A 23,381-nucleotide genomic window follows, 5' to 3' on the forward strand; every position below is an offset into this window, starting at 1 on the left:
CCAGAACAAAAACTGCCGCGGCAGGCCGTGCAGGGCTTCTCCGAGTCAGCGAGCCTCCCCCCCACGCTGTTTTATTTACTGCATAACGTTAACTTAAAATAATTGCTTCATTCGCCGGCCGGAACAAAAATTACAACCAGTTTCACACGGACCTGACACGGGACGCACACTGTGCCCGGCCAGCGCACAGGCCTTTGGAAAAACTATATAGAAATAGCCGATCTCCTCGCTGATAGTCTCATTTGCTGATGTAGGTCAGATGTCGGTATTAGATTCAGACTGCTTCATAACCAGTGAAAAGTTCCTCGTAGCCGCTTTAAATCAGCACATTTTCAGCTCAGTGTATTGGATCGATGGTGGAGCTCGGCACCTTCTGGCTGATGAGGTTGACCCAGGGGGAGGTGCAGTTGCTGAGGTCGGGTCGCTGGGGGTCCCAGTAGCCCTCCGGACCCAAACACGTGTACAAGGCCACTCCTGGAGATGAGAGAAGCAAGGTGGGTTTGTTACAACAATACTACAACAATACTCTGGAATTCACTGGCACACTGATATTACCCTGTCAGTAAGCAAGCGTGTGTGTGTGTGTGTGTGTGTGTGTGTGTGTGTGTGTGTGTGTGTGTGTGTGTGTGTGTGTGTGTGTGTGTGTGTGTGTGTGTGTGTGTAGCCTGCAAGCACGAATGTCTGTCCCCAAGAAATAATAATTGTCAAGTGATTAAATGGATATACTGTAGCAAAATGTAATTGGATGTTTTGATCTTAAAGTGATTGAAATGAAGCAGCCTTTTTGAGTCACTTGAAGCCACCCGACGTAACCCAGACAGTGTCTGGGTTGAATCATTAAAAGTCAGACAGTGTCTGCCTGCGTGAGACTTCTAGGAAAAGAGAAAAACCTAAACTGGGTGTCAATTAAGTGCGCCCCACTGTAGCAGAATTCATTGCAAAAGGTCAATAATTTGCGCTTCGGTGAAGACGATCTCGGCTGACGATGATGCAGGTTTGATTTTATTTGATTTTATTAGACAGTATGCAATACATAAGTAAGAACAAAATGCTGCGGTGTCAGGGATAAAACGAAAAAGTCCAGGACTTATTTCCATCGTTGTCCCTGTTGTGTCGAGTGTCCCCTGAGGAGACAGGCATCAGTTGGTGTGTGGAAGCATATTACAATAACATAAATCATTATTGGTAACCATTTCTTTGGCCGACTAATGTGATAACATCAACCAGTGATGTACAGTGATAATGTTGTACATATTTTTTCCTTCCTTCCCCTATGTCTCCTCATGGCCTCTGTATAGATGAAGCCCTCTTACGGGTGAGAATCATATAGGCAGGTCCCATTGTTTTCATGGCTTTTGTGTTTGACTCAGTGGCCAATTCAGCCTCTGTCTGGGTGAGGCTAATGCGGAAACTGTATTCTTTCGAATGGCCAGTGTGGGGGGTGGGGGGGGTGGGGGGCGACGTACTGCAGAAACAAAATCGGTAACATGGAAGCGGAAAATGGCCCGACTTCTCTTTCGGTCTATGTCTAAACACTTTGCAAATGAGTTTATGGTCTGAATCAACTATTTCAAGTCCTTTTCATGCTCTCATGTGTTTTCTAAATTATGTTCCCATTTCCAGTTTAATAGACGATAAATACATCGGATAAATAAGAACAGTAATTCTTCCGACCAGCGAGAGGCAGCAATGTGCCGCAAGTCTGCCGGAAAGCTATTAGAATAAGCAGAAGAAGAAGCTCGCCAGATAGCTCGCTAGCAGATTAGCAAGTAGTAATTTAGCAAAACTATCAGATAACAACGTTATCTTTATGATGTTTTAATAATGTTAGTAGACACACCTAACTCTATAGATCCCCGTTATGAGGTCAGTTGATCAAAATAACATATTTCGAAATGGGATTTACTTTGTGGAGGCTTAGCAGCAGCTACCAGGCTCACACCATGGATGTATTAAAAGAACACAAGCCAGGCGGACGGTCGGCTGGGCTCGCGAGACTGCATCTGGAGTACCAGGATTTCCCACAATGCTCCAGGAAAGTCCATTCATCCAATCAAATGGGCTCAGTCCAGATAATATATACAGTCAATGGTTTGACTGTTGGAGTTTGCATTGGCCCTGTGGGTGTGTGTGTACTGGACAGCAGCGCTCTATAATGAAGTAAGTGACTAGACAATTTGAACACAATCAATCGTCAGGATGGCAAAAACTAGGATGAGGTCCAGGTTGAAAATAACTGGAATTAGGCTGTAATCGTTTTGTAGGGGGGGGGGGGGGGGGGATGTGCCAGGAGGAGAGACTCAAAAAGTAAATCTATCTTAAATCTATCATCTGTTGTAGGGTATCTTGGGAATGTTGCATTAACGCTAACTGCAGAGTAATAAATATAAAGTATTTTTTAAATGGACATATGGTGTTTTGGAAGAAATCCCCCCCAAATGATTCCGTTGTACATTTAGCGTGCTGACGTCGGCGAGGCAACATGCTGACATGAGAGTGACCTTGCTTGTAGGTTAGAGGGAGGGGGTTGGAGGGTGACACCACCAACATTAACTGATATCAAGTTTGACTGACAGATCATTTCCTTCCCCAGTCCACCTCGGACAGCCTTACGTTTGATGGGCTTATAAGATAGGGGGTACTCTGCATTTCTTCCTTGACCGAGAAGTTGGGGAAAGAGAGAGAGGATAAAGAAGATGGGAGGCAGACGGAGGGAGAGAGAGAGAGAGAGAGAGAGAGAGAGAGAGAAGTGAGGAACTTCCTGAAGCTCGAGGAACTTTCAAAGCGCGGCGGAGGAAACGCATTTCATCGTGTTCTGCTTGGCAGAGTTGTCTGAAGAGTGGTGGCTTTGAGGATTGTGCAGAGAGGAGGTGGTGTGTGTGTGTGTGTGTGTGTGTGTGTGTGTGTGTGTGTGTGTGTGTGTGTGTGTGTGTGTGTGTGTGTGTGTGTATATCTCTTATCTTGCCGTATGACGGCTGTTAGTGAGGTTTCTCTCAACGGGTGCCGGTGTCGCCCATTAATGAAGTGTGCGTGTGTGCGTGCGTGCGTGTGCGTGTGCGTGTGTGTGTGTGTGTGCGTGTGCGTGTGCATCATTTTAAGCATACCAACCTCATCTCATCAGCCCATATTTACTAAAATAGCTGAAGAGTTAAACCTCACCCCAGATCAACATCCAACATTTCATGAAATAGCCTTAGTTTTCTTCTACTATCGTAATGCAAACTTATACTCGTATTCTTAGACAGCAAATATGCAGAGAACGAGCATGGTAGACAGAGGGGGAAATAATTGAATCGAATAAGCCGGTCCCTTATACCATAAATATAAAGTGCACAAGGCTTTTTAAAAGTACCCAACGCAAATGTGTTTAGCCACTAATTAATTACAATGATTGTTTCCTCTGAGAGCACAAATGAGGGAGATATGGTGTGTGTGTGTGTGTGTGTGTGTGTGTGTGTGTGTGTGTGTGTGTGTGCGTCTATTTAGTTTGCAGCTTCCACATAGATGCTCACTAAGCTATCTTTAGCCTTGCACCAGTGAGTCAGGAATACAGAGTGAAGGAGGAGAGGAGGATGAGTGGGAGAGAATGAGTGGCTGAGGAGGGGAGTGTAAACACAAACAGAACACACACCATGCAACCAACATCCAGGCATGACGAGCCGCACAATGAGACCATGTCGCCTAACAAGAATATCGACAGCCTCACAGAGTGAAAGAAAGAAAAGCACCTTCCTTGCTCCTCCCCACCACCCCACCACCCATATCCCCCTAGCCACTCCCCGTACTCACCCCACCTTCCTATCCCTAGCTATGGCCCCTTTCCCCACTAAACTCACTAAAAATCCATGAGTGAGTGAGTGACTGACTGACTGACTGACTGAGTGTCCTGACTTTTCCCTTCTGACCCCGCTGGTCCAGCGCCGTGGGAAAAAAACAGAACATCCAGGCCTACATTTCAAAAAGCAACGTTTCTGGAGAGGTTTTAGAGGATTAATCATGTTTGCGTGAATCCATTTGGAAGTGGTGCCTGTGGAAGACGGCAGGTTGACGTGGGCAAAGCACTTCCTCGTCTGACTCCGTTGTTCCATGTGCTAAATGTGAAGTAGTGTTTTTCTCCCCCGTGTGCCCACAGAGTACCATTTCCCCACACTTCCTGGTTCCTGCTTCTCTGTTAATTGGTCAGGGAAGCAAGCGTAGCCAGCTCTGAATAATGGCAATGAGTTGGCAAACTAAAATTCGATGTCAGCATATATATATATATACTGTATATAGATGATGCCACATTTGTAAGGTACACACTGTACTTGTGGGTTGAAAGATTATATTTAACAATCCTGACAATCCTGTCAGACCAGACCAAAATCTCTGGATCTAATATTATTCGCCTCTAAAACTATAAAACTGCCTTATATCAACCACATTCCTGGGGCAAATGACTGATGACTGACTGATATTTGATCATTGTGATATATTTAATATAGGCTACTAACCAACCAGCTTGGAGGGAATATGGGTCTTGAATGCTCCCATGGTGCTTTTTAAATACAGATTTCTGATCGTCTTTGCTTGATCTTTGCCCTACATTATAATAATGATACAATCCACAAGGGAGACCATAGAAGAAAACGTGGACTCCCTTAGGCTCATGCCATACCATAATATATTAATTGTATAATTGTAATATAATAAATGTGTAATAAACCACTGGGGGGTAGACTTTGGCAAAATAGTAGCTGGATACAGTACTGTATAGAACTGTATATAATAATGAACATCTGACGATACAATGTAAATGCTGCATCTGATTTTTGTGGAGTATTATTGGCTGCCCGGCAAGAACAATGAAGCCGTGGCAAGTTGAAATACATAACAGTAGAAGAGCAGACATTTTCATTACCTAGGGTCCCAGGTGGACAGGGCATCTTGGCGATCAGGCCCTGCTTGGTCCTGGGCCAGGGGATGTCCGACATCACCAGGGGGTTGCAGTACTCCACCCTGGTGTTGGGCAGCTTGGAGGACGGAGGCGACCGGCTGTTGTCCTCGCGGACCAAACCGTCCAGCAGAGTGTGGGAGGGGCCCGCCGTGGTGGAGGCGGCCCGCGGCCGCTGGGCCATCGCGGTCGTCGCGCCGACCGCCCTGGTCGTGGTCGTGATAGTGCCGGCTGTCGAGGTCGTCATGGTGAGAGTGGAGGGTCGAGTGGTGGTTCTCGTCGTCGGCGTCGTGTCCATGAATACCATTACGGAGGAGGAAGACTCTGGTGAAAAAGAAAAGAGAGAGGGGGGGGGGGGGGGGGATCGAGTGAACGAATGCACTGTGAAAATATAAAACTCCGCTTTTTATGGCATGGCCACGGCTGTAGCCGAGCTGTCTAGAACAGGGTTTGTCTGTCTGTCTGTCTGTCCCCCCCCACAAAAGTAGACCAATCACACCAAAAATAAACTTCAACAGCACTGAATCAAAGGAGCCACATGCAAAATGTTCATATCTGTGCAAATAACCACGCAAAAAAAAGTTCATATCTTAGTTTAATGTAGATGCAAAGGAACACGCAATCGGCCCCCCACAACACGCAACCCAGAACAGCGACCCCCTTCCCCCGACACGCACAAACAACAAGCACACATCCCTGTATCCACATTGCATCCAATGACCGCGCGGGAACCCCGTTATTAGACTTTTTTTAAAGCAAGAAATACATATGGCAACAAGAATGGAAGAAGAATAGATAGATAGATAGATAGATAGATAGATAGATAGATAGATAGATAGATAGATAGATAGATAGATAGATAGATAAAAAATAAGATTCAAAGTCTCTCTTTTGATTCAGTCACAGTTCATGTGTGTGTGAGAGGGCAGAGAGGAAAGATAACAAGTCAAGTCAAGTCAAGTTTATTTATATAGCCCTAATTCACAAGCATGTCTCAGAGGGCTTCACAGAAAGTATATCTAGCTAATTCTAGCTGACACAACAGTAACAAGAATATACAGAATAAAGATAACATTTGAACAATTGATAATATAGAAAATATAGGAATGAGGGGAGAGCAGAGGAGAGAGCAGGAGAAGGGAGAAGAGCAGCGGGAATGTGAGAGAGTGATGGGGTGGGGAGGGAATGGGAGATGCTGGAGGGTATAGGAGGTGGGGAAGGAGCAAGAGGAGAGAGCAGGAGAGGGGAAGGGAGGGGAGGTGTGGGGGAGAAGAGAGCAGGGGGAGGGAGGAGGTGGGGAGAGAATGAGCAATATAGACGGAGGAGAGGGGGGAGGTGGGGAGAAAATAGGAAATGTGGAGGAGGAGAGAACAGAGAAGGAGAGATGAGGGTGCAGGGGAGGGAGAGCCAGGGTAGAGAAACAGGGGGAGTGTGAGGGAGGGAGGAGGCGGGGAGAAAACGGGAAACGCGGAGGAGGAGGGAACAGAGAAGGAGAGACGCAGGGGGAAATGCGGAGGAGGAGAGAACAGAGTAGGAGAGGTGGGAGGGTGCAGGGGAGGGAGTGCAGGGGGAATGTGAGAGAGGGGAGAGGACAGAGAGGAGGAGAGAACAGAGAAGGAGAGGTGGGAGGGTGCAGGGGAGGGAGAGCAGGGGGAATGCGGGAGGAGGAGGCGGGGGAGGGAACAGACCTCTCCGCCCCCTCCACCCCCACATCCCCCCCCCCCCAGAGAGGACAGAGAGGAGGAGAGAACAGAGAAGGAGAGGTGGGAGGGTGCAGGGGAAGGAGTGCAGGGGGAATGTGAGAGAGGGGAGAGGACACACAGGGGGCGGGGTCTCTTTTCCCCTCCATGCCCTGTGTCAGTTTCAGAGGAGACAGTTCAAAGCGGCTCAATCCAGGCTGGCAGCTGTGATTGGATGGGGCATGCATGGTGACTAGCTTGGCACCCCCGCTGGCTACAGTAAGCTACTACATACATACATACATACACACACACACACACACACACACACACACACACACACATACACACACACACACACACACACACACACACACACACACACACACACACGCATCCAGCTGTGCAGTCTAAATGTGGCTGCTGACGAGGGCACCTCTGTGCAAGTCAATATCTGAGCATGTGTAGCCGGTTGCTATTTCTGGGTCGGCTGGGACGAAGCGGGATAGCTATTTCCTGGATGTAGGCTACTCCCCGCGGTTACTCTCCAGGAGGCCCCGGCTAATGGCACTGTTTACCTGAGCTGTTAGGGACGACACGCACGCGCACGCACGCACACGCAGCAACACGCACGCACACACACACGCACGCACACACACCAACACACTCGCTCACTCAATAATCCTTCCCTTCCCACTCAAATGCACATCACTAACACACACACGTCCGTGACACCGCCTCATCAATCACCCTATCCACCCCTCCTCCCTGTCCCCTTTAACCCGCCTCCCCTGTGCCCATGATTGGAAAATAGGGGCCCCAAATTAATTTAGCGACAGGCCTCCTTTTTTTTTTATCATGAACGTGCGGTACTTGGCGAAGCCACAGAGGGGCAGCGGACACAGAGAGAGGTCATAGTTCATAACACAGCAAGCAGACAGCAGGAAGTGGAAGGGCTTTATCAATGGAAAACGTGTTCCATTAAGACAATGCTCCATTGAGGAATTGTGCTCCGAGTGTCATCGATGCATTTGCTATTGTTTGTTTTGTTTTGCATGACGGCAGGTTTCTTAAGTGTGCTACAGTGACATTTCTATATGTCACGACTTGCTGGAGATCCATACCATAGATTCCCATGAGAGTGCACTTCTTGCAAAGGCGCCATCATCTATAGGCCATCGGCAAAATGCAATTTGGAGTAGGCGTCGTTTCCGGCTAATGCAGAGATACAATCAAAATGACAGGAATGACAAATGTCCCCAATCTTTGTATGAAAGCAGAGCAAAACCAAATGTAATGAGGGTCGATTTTCGGGGTGGCAGCAGGTGTAACAGACATCACCTCACACATCAACAGAGCCTAGATAAGCAACATCTGTGCTCCATTCCCGTTTTCCTCAGATTCAATTGATAATAGTTGCTCAGTATATAGTACATTTGAAAGTGGCTCTAACTGCATAGATTAGTCTATTCATCGATTAGTCGATCGAGAGAAAATGTATCGGCCATCCTTTTTTATATTCGATTCATCGTTTAGGAGAACGTTTTTAAGAAAAGCTTTGTACTAAAACTCTCTTGTTCCAGCTTCGTAAGCCTAAAGCTGAGCATACACTAGACAACGTAAGAGTATTCCCCCTCAATTTAGCCAGGATTCTGTTAACAGTCGGGCAAAGTCTGTCCTCGATGCGCCTGGTGTGCGCACCGTTTGGCGTGTCTCTCCTGGTGTGTAAACAAAACATTGAAAATGAACATCCCACAGTCAATGAGCATTTCCCCTTCAAAACTCAACAGACAGAATGAGCAGGAAGAAAAGGCAACAGAGTGGTGGCAGGCTTTTTCCTGCATAGCGAATTGGGAGGCAGCCACCTCCATCAAACTGCGTTCCACCTCCAGCTCTTGACAAAACTGACAGGTGTCTTCATGGAAAACACCCTTTTCTAACAAGCGTTGCACTTGGTGGATTTCTGTCATTTGCAATTGCGGCATTACGCCGATGTGTTGACAATTTAACGTGAAAATATTCTTTAATAAAGTTATTTGTTGAAAAACGCAGCCTTCTGAGTAGGGCTGCACAACATATAGTTTCAGCATCGTCATCGCAATGTTATGCATGTGCAATAGTCACATCGCAGGGCATGCAATGTCAAGTAATAAAGCAAATTAACTCAAACATGTCAAGCTATAACTTTTTTGCTGGTTGTTGATACTCAGCACTTAGCACACTATAGCATCCTGCCAATCACTCACTGGCTGCAGCTAAAACCTCTTGCTACTACGGCCATGTTCAGACTAGGAGGCCAAATCGGATTTGTGAACTTTAATGACCTATTAATGATTCTATCCAGATTGGTTTTATGAGTCTGGACGCTCCAAGTCTGATTTGTATCACTTGTCCCAAACCATATGGAGGTAGTTTCCAATCTGCTTTCGACTGATGTGACTTCAGTGTGGACGCGCTGATCACCCAAATCGGATTTGACAGTGTCTTTTGCAGGGGGCGCGGACTTGAAGAGCAGAGAGCAGACATGCAAACAGTGCCAGAAACATTGTATGTTGCCTCATTGTATCTGGACACACAGATCCGACTTGAACACTTGCCCAAATCAGATTTGTGGCAGTGCGGACACACTCCCAAATCAGATTTGGGAAACCAATCAAGATAATGATTTTAGCAGCAAATCGGATTTGCCTGTAATGTGAACATGGCCTAAGTCACCCAGGCAGCTTACCCACTACCTTCTGAAAGGGGCTTGATGAGCTATTCAAGTCATTTGGTGAAAATCCCTCTATTTTTTCGCAAATATATATCGCAGAAACCATATATATTGCAATGTCAGTTTTTACCAATATCGTGCAGCCCTACTTCTGAGTACCTTTGCATAGTCAAAGCGGTGCACAATCAACTATTTTCATTCCAACTCAAAATTATGATTATATCGTCCACCTATCTATCGGTAAGCGGTGGATTTTCCCGCACTTAAAATCAGTCTCAAAAATCTCATATCATTCGGGGGCTGTAGTACCACCTCCGCCTCATTCTGAGCCAGGAAAAACCCTGCAGTGGTGGTGCTCATTTGTGAAGATTATCTTGCTGAACCAAACTTGTAAGTATCATCAACTTTTGTATGTCATCTATTTGTAATATTTTGGTATTGTGGTTACCAACAAAATAAAAGATATATACACAATGGATTCATAATGTGGGGCAATTTGCTATCAAGGTAAATACAAACTATTTTTGCTAGTGTTATCTCAGTTTCCCTGGACACACATGGGGTCTCTGACTAATAACTGGAAAACAATTAGTCACGTCCAGTAGCCTCCTGTGTAATGAGACTAGTTTCCTACTACAGCAAGTAAACAGAGCCTTAACGAGCCAGCCACAAGAGACAAGGACGAGTCCCTGTTGAATCAGAGCTAGCCAATTTGAGCTAATGGTTTCTAAAGAGTTCCCAAAACGGAATAAATACCACACATATAAACACAAAAGTGCCTTGTTAATTCAATCTTGTTGTAACTAAGATCGCCAGGCAAAATTCACATGTATTTGTAAGCTAACCTAGTAGCGCTGTAACACAGACTGACCGGCACAGCTGATGCTGGAGGATGCCAGGGCATCTAGTAGACTAACACCAAGGCTGAACAGAGTGATAAATCCACAGCTAGCTTGGTGTTTTTCAGATAAGTCCTGGAAACATCCGACAGCCCAAGAAGTTCCTCCTCCAAAGTGATTCCTTTTGTGGAAATGGTGGAGTAATATTAGTGATGAGGCGGCATTTTTTCAATTGAACACGGCTATGAGTCATAGGTGTGCCGTCATGCCGATTTGAGACGTTCTAAATGCAACCTAAATGTCTAGTTGACCAATCAAGATATGATTGATATATGACCAATCTGCAATAATCCAAAAATCATTTGAGGATGTCATCTTGGGCTATGGGGGAAAAACTGATCGACATTTTTCACCACTTTCTTTTAAACATCTTTATAAACGTTTAATAGATTAGCCGAGAAAATATTCGACAGATGAATCGATGATGAGAATACTCCTGATAGTTGCCGCCCTAAAATTGACTAAATGAGACAGACTAAATTAGTGGACGAGCTCAACGTTGTATTAATTAATGTGTACTATTGTGTAATGTATTAATGATTTTTGCTTCATTGATTCTTGATGCGTTGGCAATATTGTTGTTGTGAAATTCATGCCAATAAAGCAAATTGGAATTGGAATAAATTAGTGCCGCTGACTGTTACAGAATCACAGAGGCGCCCCGGAGGCCATAATGACACAAAGCATACCACTAATATCAGCCGCCAGTGCGTTTCAGCGTTTAACAGCGTTCAACAACAAACAAGTGTTGATTAAAAAGGTTGTTGCTGCACAGCAAGAGCTCCAGGCTGATGAAGTATGTGTTTCCCCTCGCTAAACAAAAAGAGACGGTGTTTTGAAGCTCCGCAGGTATCTTGGGTACTCCCGTGGAGGCACTTCATCAATTAAGAGGGATCTTACAATCATAGCATTGAATTGCAATAGGAACTACAGGCACACCAGAGACTTTTTATTCTCAACCAACCGGTAATGCATAAAAATAAAAATAAAACAGTATTATATAAATTCCAATTATCTTTCACAAAGACGAAGCAGCATATCAAAAAAAGATGCTATAAACATCAAGGTGAATACAGTGGTCGCTGATCCAAAGCACACTCTCTCACATGTACAAAGAAATCCTCATCAATGTAAACTGGCACCACCACCCATCTACACGCCTATGAAAACCACATGAACGCTCAAATAGGTATTTAACATTTTCACCAGCTGCCAAGACATCGCTATTAACATTAGAACTACTGTTAAGACATTCACATCAATCTGCGCTCACCGCCGCACAATGGCTGCTTTGGCGGCCGGGTGGTCACGTGGAGAAATATCCCGGAGGACATCTGTCTTTTTATTTACTTATTCATGAAATAACTTATTTATGCATCCATTTTTAAGGAGAAGTGATGATAACCTCCGGTATCTCACACAAACACATGGCAATTTCGCCGTAATGGAAATCAGCCAATGGCGCGTGATTTCTAACCCCACATAGGATAAGCAATAACCACGCCCTGTGGCGCCGGGATTGGCCAGGAGCAACACTGGAGGGCACGCAGCCCAGCGATTTCATGAACCAACTGAATAGCTCTTGAGAACGGACAGCGATTTCGAGAGCAGACATTGAGAGCGGACATTGAAATTAATTATGGCCACCTACCTTCCTTAGCATAGTAATAATAATAATAAGCATAATAATTGTAATCTACACAATGTACACAATCTACAAAAACATGCAATAATATAAACGGTGTTGTGTTCATGTTCATAGTTCATATAATATAATGTATCGTTAATTTCAAGCTCAATTCCTTACCCAGAGAAAAGGTACAGCACTGAAAATGTAACAAGCAATCAATAAAACATCTTTATTTTAAAAGATGAAAAACCCCAGGTGCTTTAGTCCCAAGCTTCAATGCTCCTGGCCAATCCCGGTGCCACAGGGCGTGGTTATTGCTTATCCTATGTGGGATTAGAAATCACGCGCCAATGGCGCTTCAGCTGCATAAGGTGGAAGTGACCATTAGAATAGGATCATCAAGGAAATCTGATCATGGAAAAGTGCTTCTACTATTGAGGTCAGTAAAGGTGCACAGTGCACAGGCCCAGATAAGCCATTGGTTAGCAAGGTGTGCAGACTGGCCAATTAGGATAAGGGAATAATTGCACTGCTCAGGATCGCTGATATAGCAGCTATATTATTTTTGACTATAACAGGTCCTTACCAACGGCTTATGCTTTAGCCACCCAAAATGTGCCCTAATGCCACTCAAACTCAAGATGACTTGTGATAACTAACCTGACTGTGAAGGAAATGGCAATAAAACAAAAATCAGTTTGTATATTAAAAGCTAAACATCTAGCGGATCTGGGAAGTGGGAAGTGGGCACCAAGCAGTTTCAGGGGAGGCTCAGTGGATGGAAGTGAAACAATATTATATCAAAAGGAGATCACATAGGATAGCCTAAATGTGTGTGATTTGCTTAAAGAGATAGTTCAGACATATACAGTAGTTTTGCTGAATTTGAGAGTTTTATCTACTTTCCCAGAGTCAGAAACAAATAAATGACTTCAGACAGACCTTTTTCATGCATTTGGTCTAGTCTGACATATGCCAAAAGCAATCTCAGGCTATCTATTGGCTATTGTTGAGTGTCTATGGGATCAAATAACATAATCACGATCCCATAGGCATCCAGGAATTGAGCAAAGGGGCAACTTTCTCCAAGGTTTGTCCGGGGCGAGGCCCACAGTCTCAGACTTTGAAAACCCCTGTGTTACACGGATCAGTCTTTAGCCGGATACGTTTAGTACCGATGAATCTATGAAATGAAAAGTTAATATATCTGCTTACCATTGGCCCTGAACTTCAAAGACGATGGGATAAATTTAGCCCACTAATTCTGATTCAGTAATAATAAAAAGGTTATCACCTTATTTAATGCTGTGGGTAATATGAAAGTGCAGGGAAATGTGACTGTGGGAAAATTCAAATTCAATGGCTACCACGATACTATTCTTACAAATTATCCAGTTGAGTCTGCTATAAAGTTCTTTTTTCTTTTCTTTTTTAGAACGCTTTGTCGACACACAGCATTCTATGCATCCTTGCAAAGAGGCACACAGGAGACAGAGAGCAGTAGGGGAAGAAGAAGAAAGCGTCCTTGAGCAAACTTCTATATTTTTGCAAGAGACACTCACAAAAGAAGAAGAAGAAGAAAAAAAGGAAAATCAGTAGTGGACAGCAGCCACAGTCTGCAGCACACGCACGCACACACACACACACACACACACACACACATACACACACACACACACACACACACACACACACACACACACACAGTCTGCAGCACGCACACGCACACACACACACACACACACACACACACACACGCACACACGCACACGCACACAGTCTGCAGCACGCACAGGCGCGCACGCACGCACACACACACACGCGTGCACACACACACAGTCTGCAGCAGACGCTATTGCTTTGGAGACAACACAAGGACATTTAGTTTTGCTTCGCCAGCTTCCTCATTCTATCCAAAAGGACAGGAAACAAGCAAAAAAAGAAAGAAAAAGAACCAAAAACAGGTGAATTGAAGAGCAGCTTGGAGGTGAGGGGGACTTTGGTATGCTCGCAGGGACTCCTGTGACCTTACAGGAACATTTTGGCTGTGAGTTTGTTTTGTTATGGCCAAGGTGGAGAAAGCAAGACGACAAAAGGGCTTCGGAAATATGATTGCAAATCATATGGGTGAACTTTTCTTGTTGCCTTTGTATTCCCTATTTCCATGCTCACGCACAAAGTGAGTCTAACCTCTGAACAAACAGTACAAGTCAGTTCCATTCTGAGACAAACCCACCGTATCACTTAAGATGTGCTCAGATCGTTGTGTAATGATATACGACATGGTTTGAGGTAATCCAATAAAAGGTCTCAATCCTCAAAGCAATTCATCTATATTTAAGAATTATTGCTTCCTCAAAGGCATTGGAAACATTGATTAAAAATTAGCAATGCTAATAGCCGGCTCTCGAGGCCTTAAGGTAGTCACGATTCCGAAAGCCACAGGACAATATGTGCCGGGGAAATAGGAACGACGTTCCTAAATCAGCATCCGACCCAGAGACAAGAGCAAACTTCACTCTGTCTGCACTCCACGTTCCTCTCTCATCCAAACGCCAGTCCCAATCATCATTTACACTCTGCTTTCAATTGCGTAACCCCTCCACACCCCCCTCATCAAACGCACAAAGCCCGTTTCCACCACACACACACAGCTTGATTTCAAAGCATTCATCTCTAACTAATTAGCCTCTCTGTATCCCAGTGCTCATGACTTCCACAATTAGATAAGCCCCCTCTCTCTCCTTCTCTCCAGGAAAGGAGAAACCTCCACGCTATTTTGAAATGAATCCCGTTTATGTGACTTGCAATTTCCGCAGCGAGAGCGCTCTCTCTGAAACTTCTGCAGACTCCAGATCAAAAGAGGTGGAAAAGGGCTTTCGGGAGGGGGGGGGGTGGGTAACAATGAGAACGTGTCTGAATGGAAAGTGTCTCTATACCAGAAACCAATGTGTTGAACCCAATTACCTCCTGATTTTAGCATTTGAACCTTTATGTGTGGTTGCATTCTCTGCGGGTGCTTCCCGCCGACTGAAGGGAATAATGGACGGAGTGACTGTGACATTTGCCACTCGCTTTTCTACTGTACTTTGCTATTTGAAGCCTGGGAAATGGGATTTTTGGGTGCTGACATTTTTGGATGATCAAATCCAAGAGTGCCCAGTTGACACCTGTGGGCTAGCTCGGGCTTTGACAGAGGAAGCCGCGGATCGTGATACTGAAAGCTGTAGTTCCTCGAACGGCCACTTGAGGCTGTATCCAAAAGGGAGTCGTTCCCCCGTTCACCAAATGCCCGACTTTGTAACAGGATTAAGCATGTTTACAGCCTGGTTCAAAACTTTTTCAATATAACTCGCCTGCCTGTCCAGTGATCGTGCAGCTTGCTCATCATGGACCAATAGAGCCTTCTCACGGGGGCCATTTTGTGTCGAAAAGGCAGGGTTAACACCAATGAGGGTTTCAAACGTCCATGATTGGAATGTGGAAACCCTCATTAGGGTTTTGCTCGCACCTGTGTTCATTCTGCCTTTTCGACACAAAATGGCCCCCGTGAAAAGGGTCTATAGCAGGCGGAGCTGTGACTCTGGTAAACTCCTCATCTACCAAGATGGCGCGGACCCCAAGATGGCGAGAGGCCACACTAGGCTTCATAACGGGACTCCAAAAAACCATTGGGCGACATCACAGTACCTACATCCATATCATTTACGGTCCATGGTTGACACTTGTATCCTGGGATTGTTCTTCCCAAATTGTCTTGGGGAGAACCCTCTGAAGAACACAAGCACACAGGAGAATGCCTGTTTACAGTTTGAGACGGGCTGTGTCAATCAATTAAGACAAAGACAAACTGAAAAAGACATTGTCCCAGTTGTCTCAGCCAGCTCTGTCCTACAGACGAGACGCTGTTTGGATGTGATGGGCCGGGTGTCACAATGAATCTTGGTTGCCATTCACTCTCGTCCGCCACGTCGCCAACTGATGCGTCAACATCCTCCATCTTTATCTCTCCTCCGTCCTTGTCATTATCTTGCTTTGGAACAATATGTCAAGCGCATCACGGAGGATACAAACAGGAACGCATACCAAGAAAAACCTACTATTTAAAGTGTATAATGGCAGGCAGACATTACAAAAGATATGTTGCTATTGTGACTAAATTATTGTTAAAAACATATTGGCTTTATATTTCGATATACAAAATGGGCTTGGTCCCATGCACTGTCTTAACTGAGGTGAGCAGAGCTTCAAGTTGTTCTGCAGCCAGCCAGTAGGGAGCAAGGAATTCACCATGGTTACGAAATAAACATTGAAGTGATGTATTAATCAATCAAATTCAATTCTTCAATTATGTGCAACCAAACAACAGCCGTGATCAATTACACTGTAGACACCTAATGTCCCAATATTAGCATGAGGTTATGGTGCTTGAAGCTTTTAGATTAGGATGGATGATTTATAATTTCCATATTGTAAAGAGCATTTTTTTATATATTAATTATATTAAAAGAAAATCTAGTTTTTTCTGATTTTTCTCCCCAATTATACTTGGCCAATTTCCCCTGTCCCGGTTGCTGCTCCACCACCTCTGCTGATCTAGGGAGAACTGTAGACTAGCACATTCTTCCTCCGATACATGTGCAGTCACCAGCCGCTTCTTTTCACCTGACAGCGAGGAGTTTCACCGGCAGGACGTACTGTAGTGCATGGGAGGATCACGCTATTCTCCCCAGTCCCCCCCCTGCGGTGCCCTGACCAACCAGAGGAGGCACTAGTGCAGCGACCAGGACTCATAACCCACTGTCTTCCCACCCGCAGACACGGCCAATTGTGTCTGTAGGAACAGTTCACCAAGCCGGAGGTATTGTACCGCTCCCCGGAATTCAACCGGTGGTAGGCGAGTGCTTCAGCCTCTATGCTACCCAGACGCCCCTAATATCAATTATCATTCAGACTCACTAGACCTTTCCTTTTGGGTAGAATTATTGCATGCCATGTTTTGAATCAAATGCGCTCCTCTAGAGCTACAAGTTTGATCTATGATGAGACATTTTTACATCCATATCCAGGAAGACGTAAACCCAGCCCCTTCTGAGGCAGTCTCCAAATCAATGCCTGCTTTATTATGGCATGACTCACTCAGCTCCACACAGCCTGCGCAACTCCCTCCTGGCTTTGCCATACGACCCCCCCCCCCCAAATGCTACACATACCCTGTGCTGAGGGGAGTGGTGAGTGGGGAGTTGAGGTGGGGGGCTGCCTGCGCAACTCCCTCCTGGCTTTGCCATACGATCCCCCCCCAAATGCTACACATGCCCTGTGCTGAGGGGAGTGGTGAGTGGGGGGTTGAGGCGGGGGGGGGGGGGGGGGGGGGCATGCCCTGTGCTGAGGGGAGTAGTGAGTGGGGGGTTGAGGTGGGGGGGGCATACCCTGTGCTGAGGGGAGTGGTGAGTGGGGGGTTGAGGCGGGGGGGGGGGGCATACCCTGTGCTGAGGGGAGTGGTGAGTGGGGGGTTGAGGCGGGGGGGGGGGGGATGCCCTGTGCTGAGGGGAGTGGTGAGTGGGGGGTTGAGGTGGGGGGCTGCCTGCGCAACTCCCTCCTGGCTTTGCCATACGATCCCCCCCAAATGCTACACATGCCCTGTGCTGAGGGGAGTGGGGGGTTGAGGTGGGGGGGGGGGCATACCCTGTGCTGAGGGGAGTGGTGAGTGGGGGGTTGAGGCGTGGGGGGGGGGGCATGCCCTGTGCTGAGGGGAGTGGTGAGTGGGGGGTTGAGGTGGGGGGTTGCCTGCGCAACTCCCTCCTGGCTTTGCCATACGATCCCCCCCCAAATGCTACACATGCCCTGTGCTGAGGGGAGTGGTGAGTGGGGGGTTGAGGTGGGGGGGGCATACCCTGTGCTGAGGGGAGTGGTGAGTGGGGGGTTGAGGCGGGGGGGGGGCATGCCCTGTGCTGAGGGGAGTAGTGAGTGGGGGGTTGAGGCGGGGGGGGGGGGGGCATGCCCTGTGCTGAGGAGAGTAGTGAGTGGGGGGTTGAGGTGGGGGGGGGGCATGCCCTGTGCTGAGGGGAGTAGTGAGTGGGGGGTTGAGGTGGGGGGGGCATACCCTGTGCTGAGGGGAGTGGTGAGTGGGGGGTTGAGGCGGGGGGGGGGGGGGCATGCACTGTGCTGAGGGGAGTAGTGAGTGGGGGGTTGAGGTGGGGGGGGGCATGCCCTGTGCTGAGGGGAGTAGTGAGTGGGGGGTTGAGGTGGGGGGGGGCATGCCCTGTGCTGAGGGGAGTGGTGAGTGGGGGGTTGAGGTGGGGAGGGGGGGGCATTCCCTGTGCTGAGGGGAGTGGTGAGTGGGGGGTTGAGGTGGGGAGGGGGGGGCATTCCCTGTGCTGAGGGGAGTGGTGAGTGGGGGGTTGAGGTGGGGAAGGGGGGGGGATGCCCTATGCTGAGGGGGGTGGGGAGGTGGGGTATGAAATGATGATAAAACTCCTGTCATTTAATGGAGCCTTTTGTGGCAGACCCACAAATCTGTCAGAGATATGGTGCGTGTGTGTGTGTGCATGTGTGTGTGTGTGTGTGTGTGTCTGCGTGCGTGTGCGGGGGGGGGGGGGGGGGGTTTGTGCGGTAAATTATGCGGCCAGACATCCGGTAATGCTTCGATATCATCTGACATGATGAGAGGCGTAATGGATGGGAGCTATGCATTGTTTGGCAATTAATTGCTCATTGGGCGGCTCTCTGCCTGAGAGTGGCGAGGGCAGCTCTGGAGGTCACACGTGGCTGGGAGCAGCATATGCACCGTGCTGCTCTATATGCACAGACGCACTTCCTGTGTGGAGGGAAATGACAACGCAGACATGAGCAAAGCCTGTGGTGCCATACATACATGCAGCACCGTGAGGCGCTGGATTCACTGCGCATACAGAAGGGCATATGCAAATGAGGCTTTCGCACGCAAAAAGGCACAAACACACGTATGAGGAAGTGCCGTTTTCTGCCTAATGTGCGCGCTTACGCATGTGTGCACTGTGCACAAACAATACTTCAAAGTCCTATGTTCACTTTATGCAAATCTGCGATCAATTTATTCATACGTGCAGAAAGAGGACTACTACATACTGTAGTACATAGACAGCAATCACCAAGCAATTACCAGCCAGCTGCCAGCCAAGATCCTCCTATCCAAAGATAAAACGGAAACTTAACTTAATATACTTAAACTTAACACAACATAACAGATGGATGGATGGATGGATAGATAGATAGATAGATAGATAGATAGATAGATAAATAGATAGATAGATAGATAGATAGATAGATAGATAGATAGATAGATGGATGGATGGATGGATGGATAGATAGATAGATGGATGAATGGATGATAGATAGATGGATAGATAGATGGATGGATGGATGAACAGATACTGTAGATAGATAGATAGATAGATAGATAGATAGATAGATAGATAGATAGATAGATAGATAGATAGATAGATAGATAGATAGATAGATAGATATCATTGGTTTCTCTAAAGCAATGTCCCTTATGGAGTCAGTCAAAGTTCAGTTCTTCGGCATGGCAGCCGTCTGGCAGCCGGCAAGGCCTTTAGCCGGCAGTACCGACTGAAGATGTCTGCCGCTGCATAAAGAAATCATACAATCATTATAAAGAAATCATATTGAGCGAGAGATCCTGTCAAAAGTGCAATGAGGAGTGTTGGATCACAGCTTTTGACTCTCAGTGCCGAAGCCCAAGTCTCTGTGTGAGTGAGGAAAGGGCAGAGCGACTCTAGCGAGGTCTTGCCGACGGGGAACAGCCTGCGGGGAGGATTTTCAGAACACTGTCAAAGCATCGGCTGAACGGGCCAACTGGATAATGCAAAGTTCTGCAGAGGGAGAGACACTTCAGAGCCGCCCGGATCAGATGTAGCCGGCTGATTGGCCAAAATAAATGGCTTCGGGGGTTGGGTGCCACCCAGCCCGTTCAATTTCACCTGACAGTTTTTTGGTTCAACAGACCGAAGGCAGGAGAAAAACATGCCGGGACAAATATAATATAACAAACTCTTCTCTGATTGGCCGGCGGGTGCACGTTTAACACACATACTGTCAATTGGCTTCAATTGTAATCCCTGTTCTGGGTGTCTGGGTGGTGTGTAGAGGTAACGGCACTCACCTACTGTACCACCGCAGAGACCGGGGGTTCAATTCCCAGCAGCTGTACTTAAAAAAGGTGTAATAATCAAATGGTATAAATGCATTCGCTACCACATTATACCATACGTGGTATCAGCCTGTTATGTAGCCTTGGTGAGTCAGTCAGTCAGCCAGCCAATTAGAGAAGAGAACGTCATTTCCAAAACGGACTAAACACCACAGATACTGTATGAACACAAAACTGCATTGCTACCTCAATCTTGTTATAACTATATCTATATATTTTTTTCTTCCATGGACAGATTTAGCTACTATGGCCACGGAATTCACATGTATTTTGAAGCTAGTAGTGTCGTGTCACCTCACCGGCTTGGATGTAAAAGGGACTAGAATCATTCCTTGTCGTGACAACGGTAAGCTCTTGCTTCATAGCCTTTCGATTTCGAGTGCAAAACCTTCACCAAGCATTTGCAAATGCTTTTATTTTATATCGTCGGCAAACGAATATAAGCGGGGGATCATCAACGGGTAGGTGATCATTTACATCATTAATGCACTTTGTGCATTGTTTTTTATTGCGCTTGACGGTGGTTCTCCGCCTCCACGTCGTGCATTAAAACCGTTGAACGCAAACCTACCCGTTGGTTATCCTAGAGAGCCTTACGTAGAACATTCCCTCCTCCTCCTCCACGCCAAAATTCCACATGCTCCGATTTTCAGTCTCTGCGTGTTCTTCTCCCTCTTTTCCCATCTCTCTGCGTGTCAGGAGGAGAGATGGATCGGGTGCTGGCCTTAATTGAGAGATTGCCTGCCGCCCCTCTCACTACACAGGTGATCTGTGTATGATTTCTGGATCAAGGTACAGCTGCCAAGGCCCTGCCATGACGGATGACCAGTCAGAAGGTAAGGAGGACGCCAGACAAAAATCATGTGATGTATAACGGGGGGCACCGCAACGAGCCGATGGACGTGGCTCCACATTCTGAAACCGCTTGAAACACGAGCGCTCGCCCGCTCAAATTGACAAAAGCTTTCGTTCAAATTCCATAAGAGAAAGACATGATTACTCCACGGGTTGGTGACTGTGAGATTTGCTACGCGACGCCGTAAGAAGTGCAGCAAAACACAACGGACACTAACTGGGGAGAAATGCAATATATGACCAATTACTGGTACATGATGGAGTATGCCTCTGAGCATACAAACAAGCTCCGAGGCAGCCACAAAGCAGACCCTGTTTCCATGCACAAAATCTAAAGCTGCATCACTAACAGACTCCCATTGTGTGTGTGTGTATGTGCGTGTGCGTGTGAGACACGTGTGTGTGTATGTGTGTAACATGTGTGTGTGTGTGTATGTGCGTGTGTGAGACGTGCGTGCGTGCGTGCGTGTGTGTATGTATGTGTGTGCGTGTGCATGTGAGCATGTGTTGTAAAAAAAATAATTCACAATTGTACCAAACCCAGTCTTGTCATCTCACTTGCTCCGGAAATAATAACCCAGTATGCTATGCAAGGGATGCACCATACTAGGCATGTAATAAGTATGTAGACTGTAAATAAGCATGTGACCTACATTCCCCCCAACACCTATGGAAGGTTTCATGCAGCATGCAGAAGACCGTTTTTTCTGCAACACCGGCATAGAGTTAGAATGACAAAGCAATATAATCAGGGGAGGGTTCTCTAATGACATGCGGCAACTGCGGGGTGAGGGACTGTTGAGTTCAAATAACGACATGTCAAAAGTGTGCCGATCACAAAGCAAGACAGACAACTGGAGAACTAGCGCAAAAGCAATAGACTTCAAAGGACAGCGTTTTTTCGCCAGCGCTTCTTCAACAGCACATTGAGAGACACTCGCGGATTATCCCGACCGACTCTGCCAGCCTGCGTTTACCGCTTAGCCCGTCTTAATCAATTGAGCGCGTCTGAGTTACTTCCCGAAGAGCCCGAGATGGGCCAGAGAGAGAGTGCCCCCAAAACATGCCGGCTTTGCCACGGAGGTCGGGGGGGCGGCTGTGCCCCGCGCGCTCCCTGCAGCCCAGCAGAGTTGGCGCCTTGCCCTGGCCAGATGGCAACATGTGGCAAGATAACGGGCACAGCACACACAGTGTATCAATAACACCAACTGTGCCATATCCTGTCCCCATTTTAGGACCAAAGAATCCCCCCCGCCCCCTAGTGGCCCATTCAGAAATGAGGGGTTGTCTCAGTGTGCTAACGAAGCTGGAAGGTGAGCGAGGGGAATACCACACACAGGGATTTATCAACTCCCTAATCCACACTGATTGCTCTGTATAGGCCCTTTTCACAGTGGCCAAATTTTGGTGTGGAAAAGGCAGGATAAACACAGGTGCAAGCAAGCCAAACAGTAACGAGGGTTTCCAACTTCCATGATTGGAATTTGGAAACCCTCATTATTGTTTTGCTTGCACCTGTGTTAGGGCTGCACAATATATCGTTTCAGCATCGTCATCGCAATGTGCACATGTGCAATAGTCACATCGCAGAGCGTGCAATGTCAAGTAAGGTAAATTAACTGATAACATACAGTAATGCATGCCCTCTTGGTGACGTTCTAAGCTCTTTTCCTACTAACTATAGTACTTTTACCCACTTAGGATCCTGCAACTCACCCTGTCTGTGGCTAAAAACACACTAACTTCCTACTACGTCAACCGTGCACGTTACCCACTAGGCCACCTTCTTAAATGAGCAAGGCTTGATAGACCTATTCAAGACTTTTGGTGAAAATTCCTGTATTTTTTCATATCGCAATATATATCGCAGAATAAAAAAATATTGCAATGTCAGTTTTTTCCAATATCATGCACCCCTAACCTGTGTTTACCCTGCCTTTTCCACACAACATCTGGCCACTGTGAAAAGGGCCTATATTAAGAACAGAGCAAAAATACAAAAAAGGGCTTTCATTAAAGTCAATGAGTGCTTTATCATACCGGTAGGTAGCAAAAAGATAATTTTACAGTCAAGTACTTAGGAATTTATATTGAATAGAATATATATTTATTTTGTGTTTTTTTGAAAGCCTGCTTCTCAGATAACATGAATAGGCAGCTAAAGTGTTGGTGCTGCAGACAGCACTGTGCTCTGTATGCCTGTGGTGTCACTGTGACCAGTGATTCATGCTCACCGTGCCAGACACCACAGAGCCTAATCTAGTACAGCTGAGGGCATGAGTGCTTTTTCAGGTCAACCTTAAGGAAACAACTGTTAACTTTACCCTGGCTATGATCTCATGAGAGGAGCATGCAGCCTATTGTGTGGGCTTTCATCAAACCCAATATATTTGGTATTTGGGTGGGAAACGTATGATTTATTGAGATGACAGATGTTACAAAAAAATGTAAGGAATTTCGACC

At 46.6% G+C, this 23,381-nt stretch overlaps 1 protein-coding gene across 1 annotated transcript in view; it reads right to left on the bottom strand.

Annotated features, from left to right (window-relative positions):
- LOC310780144 (adhesion G protein-coupled receptor L3) overlaps window positions 1-23,381 on the bottom strand; it is a 212,853-nt gene that overhangs the window by 94,519 nt on the left and 94,953 nt on the right. Inside the window, exons 6-7 of the mRNA XM_083640702.1 lie at window positions 4,898-5,254; window positions 371-474 (exon numbers count right to left, since the gene is read on the bottom strand). Coding sequence (XP_083496828.1) covers window positions 371-474; window positions 4,898-5,254 — 461 coding nt within the window. The remainder of the gene's footprint in view (window positions 1-370; window positions 475-4,897; window positions 5,255-23,381) is intronic.

This window comes from Poromitra crassiceps, assembly GCF_964638095.1.
Source record: "Poromitra crassiceps genome assembly, chromosome: 7".
NCBI lineage: Eukaryota > Metazoa > Chordata > Actinopteri > Beryciformes > Melamphaidae > Poromitra > Poromitra crassiceps.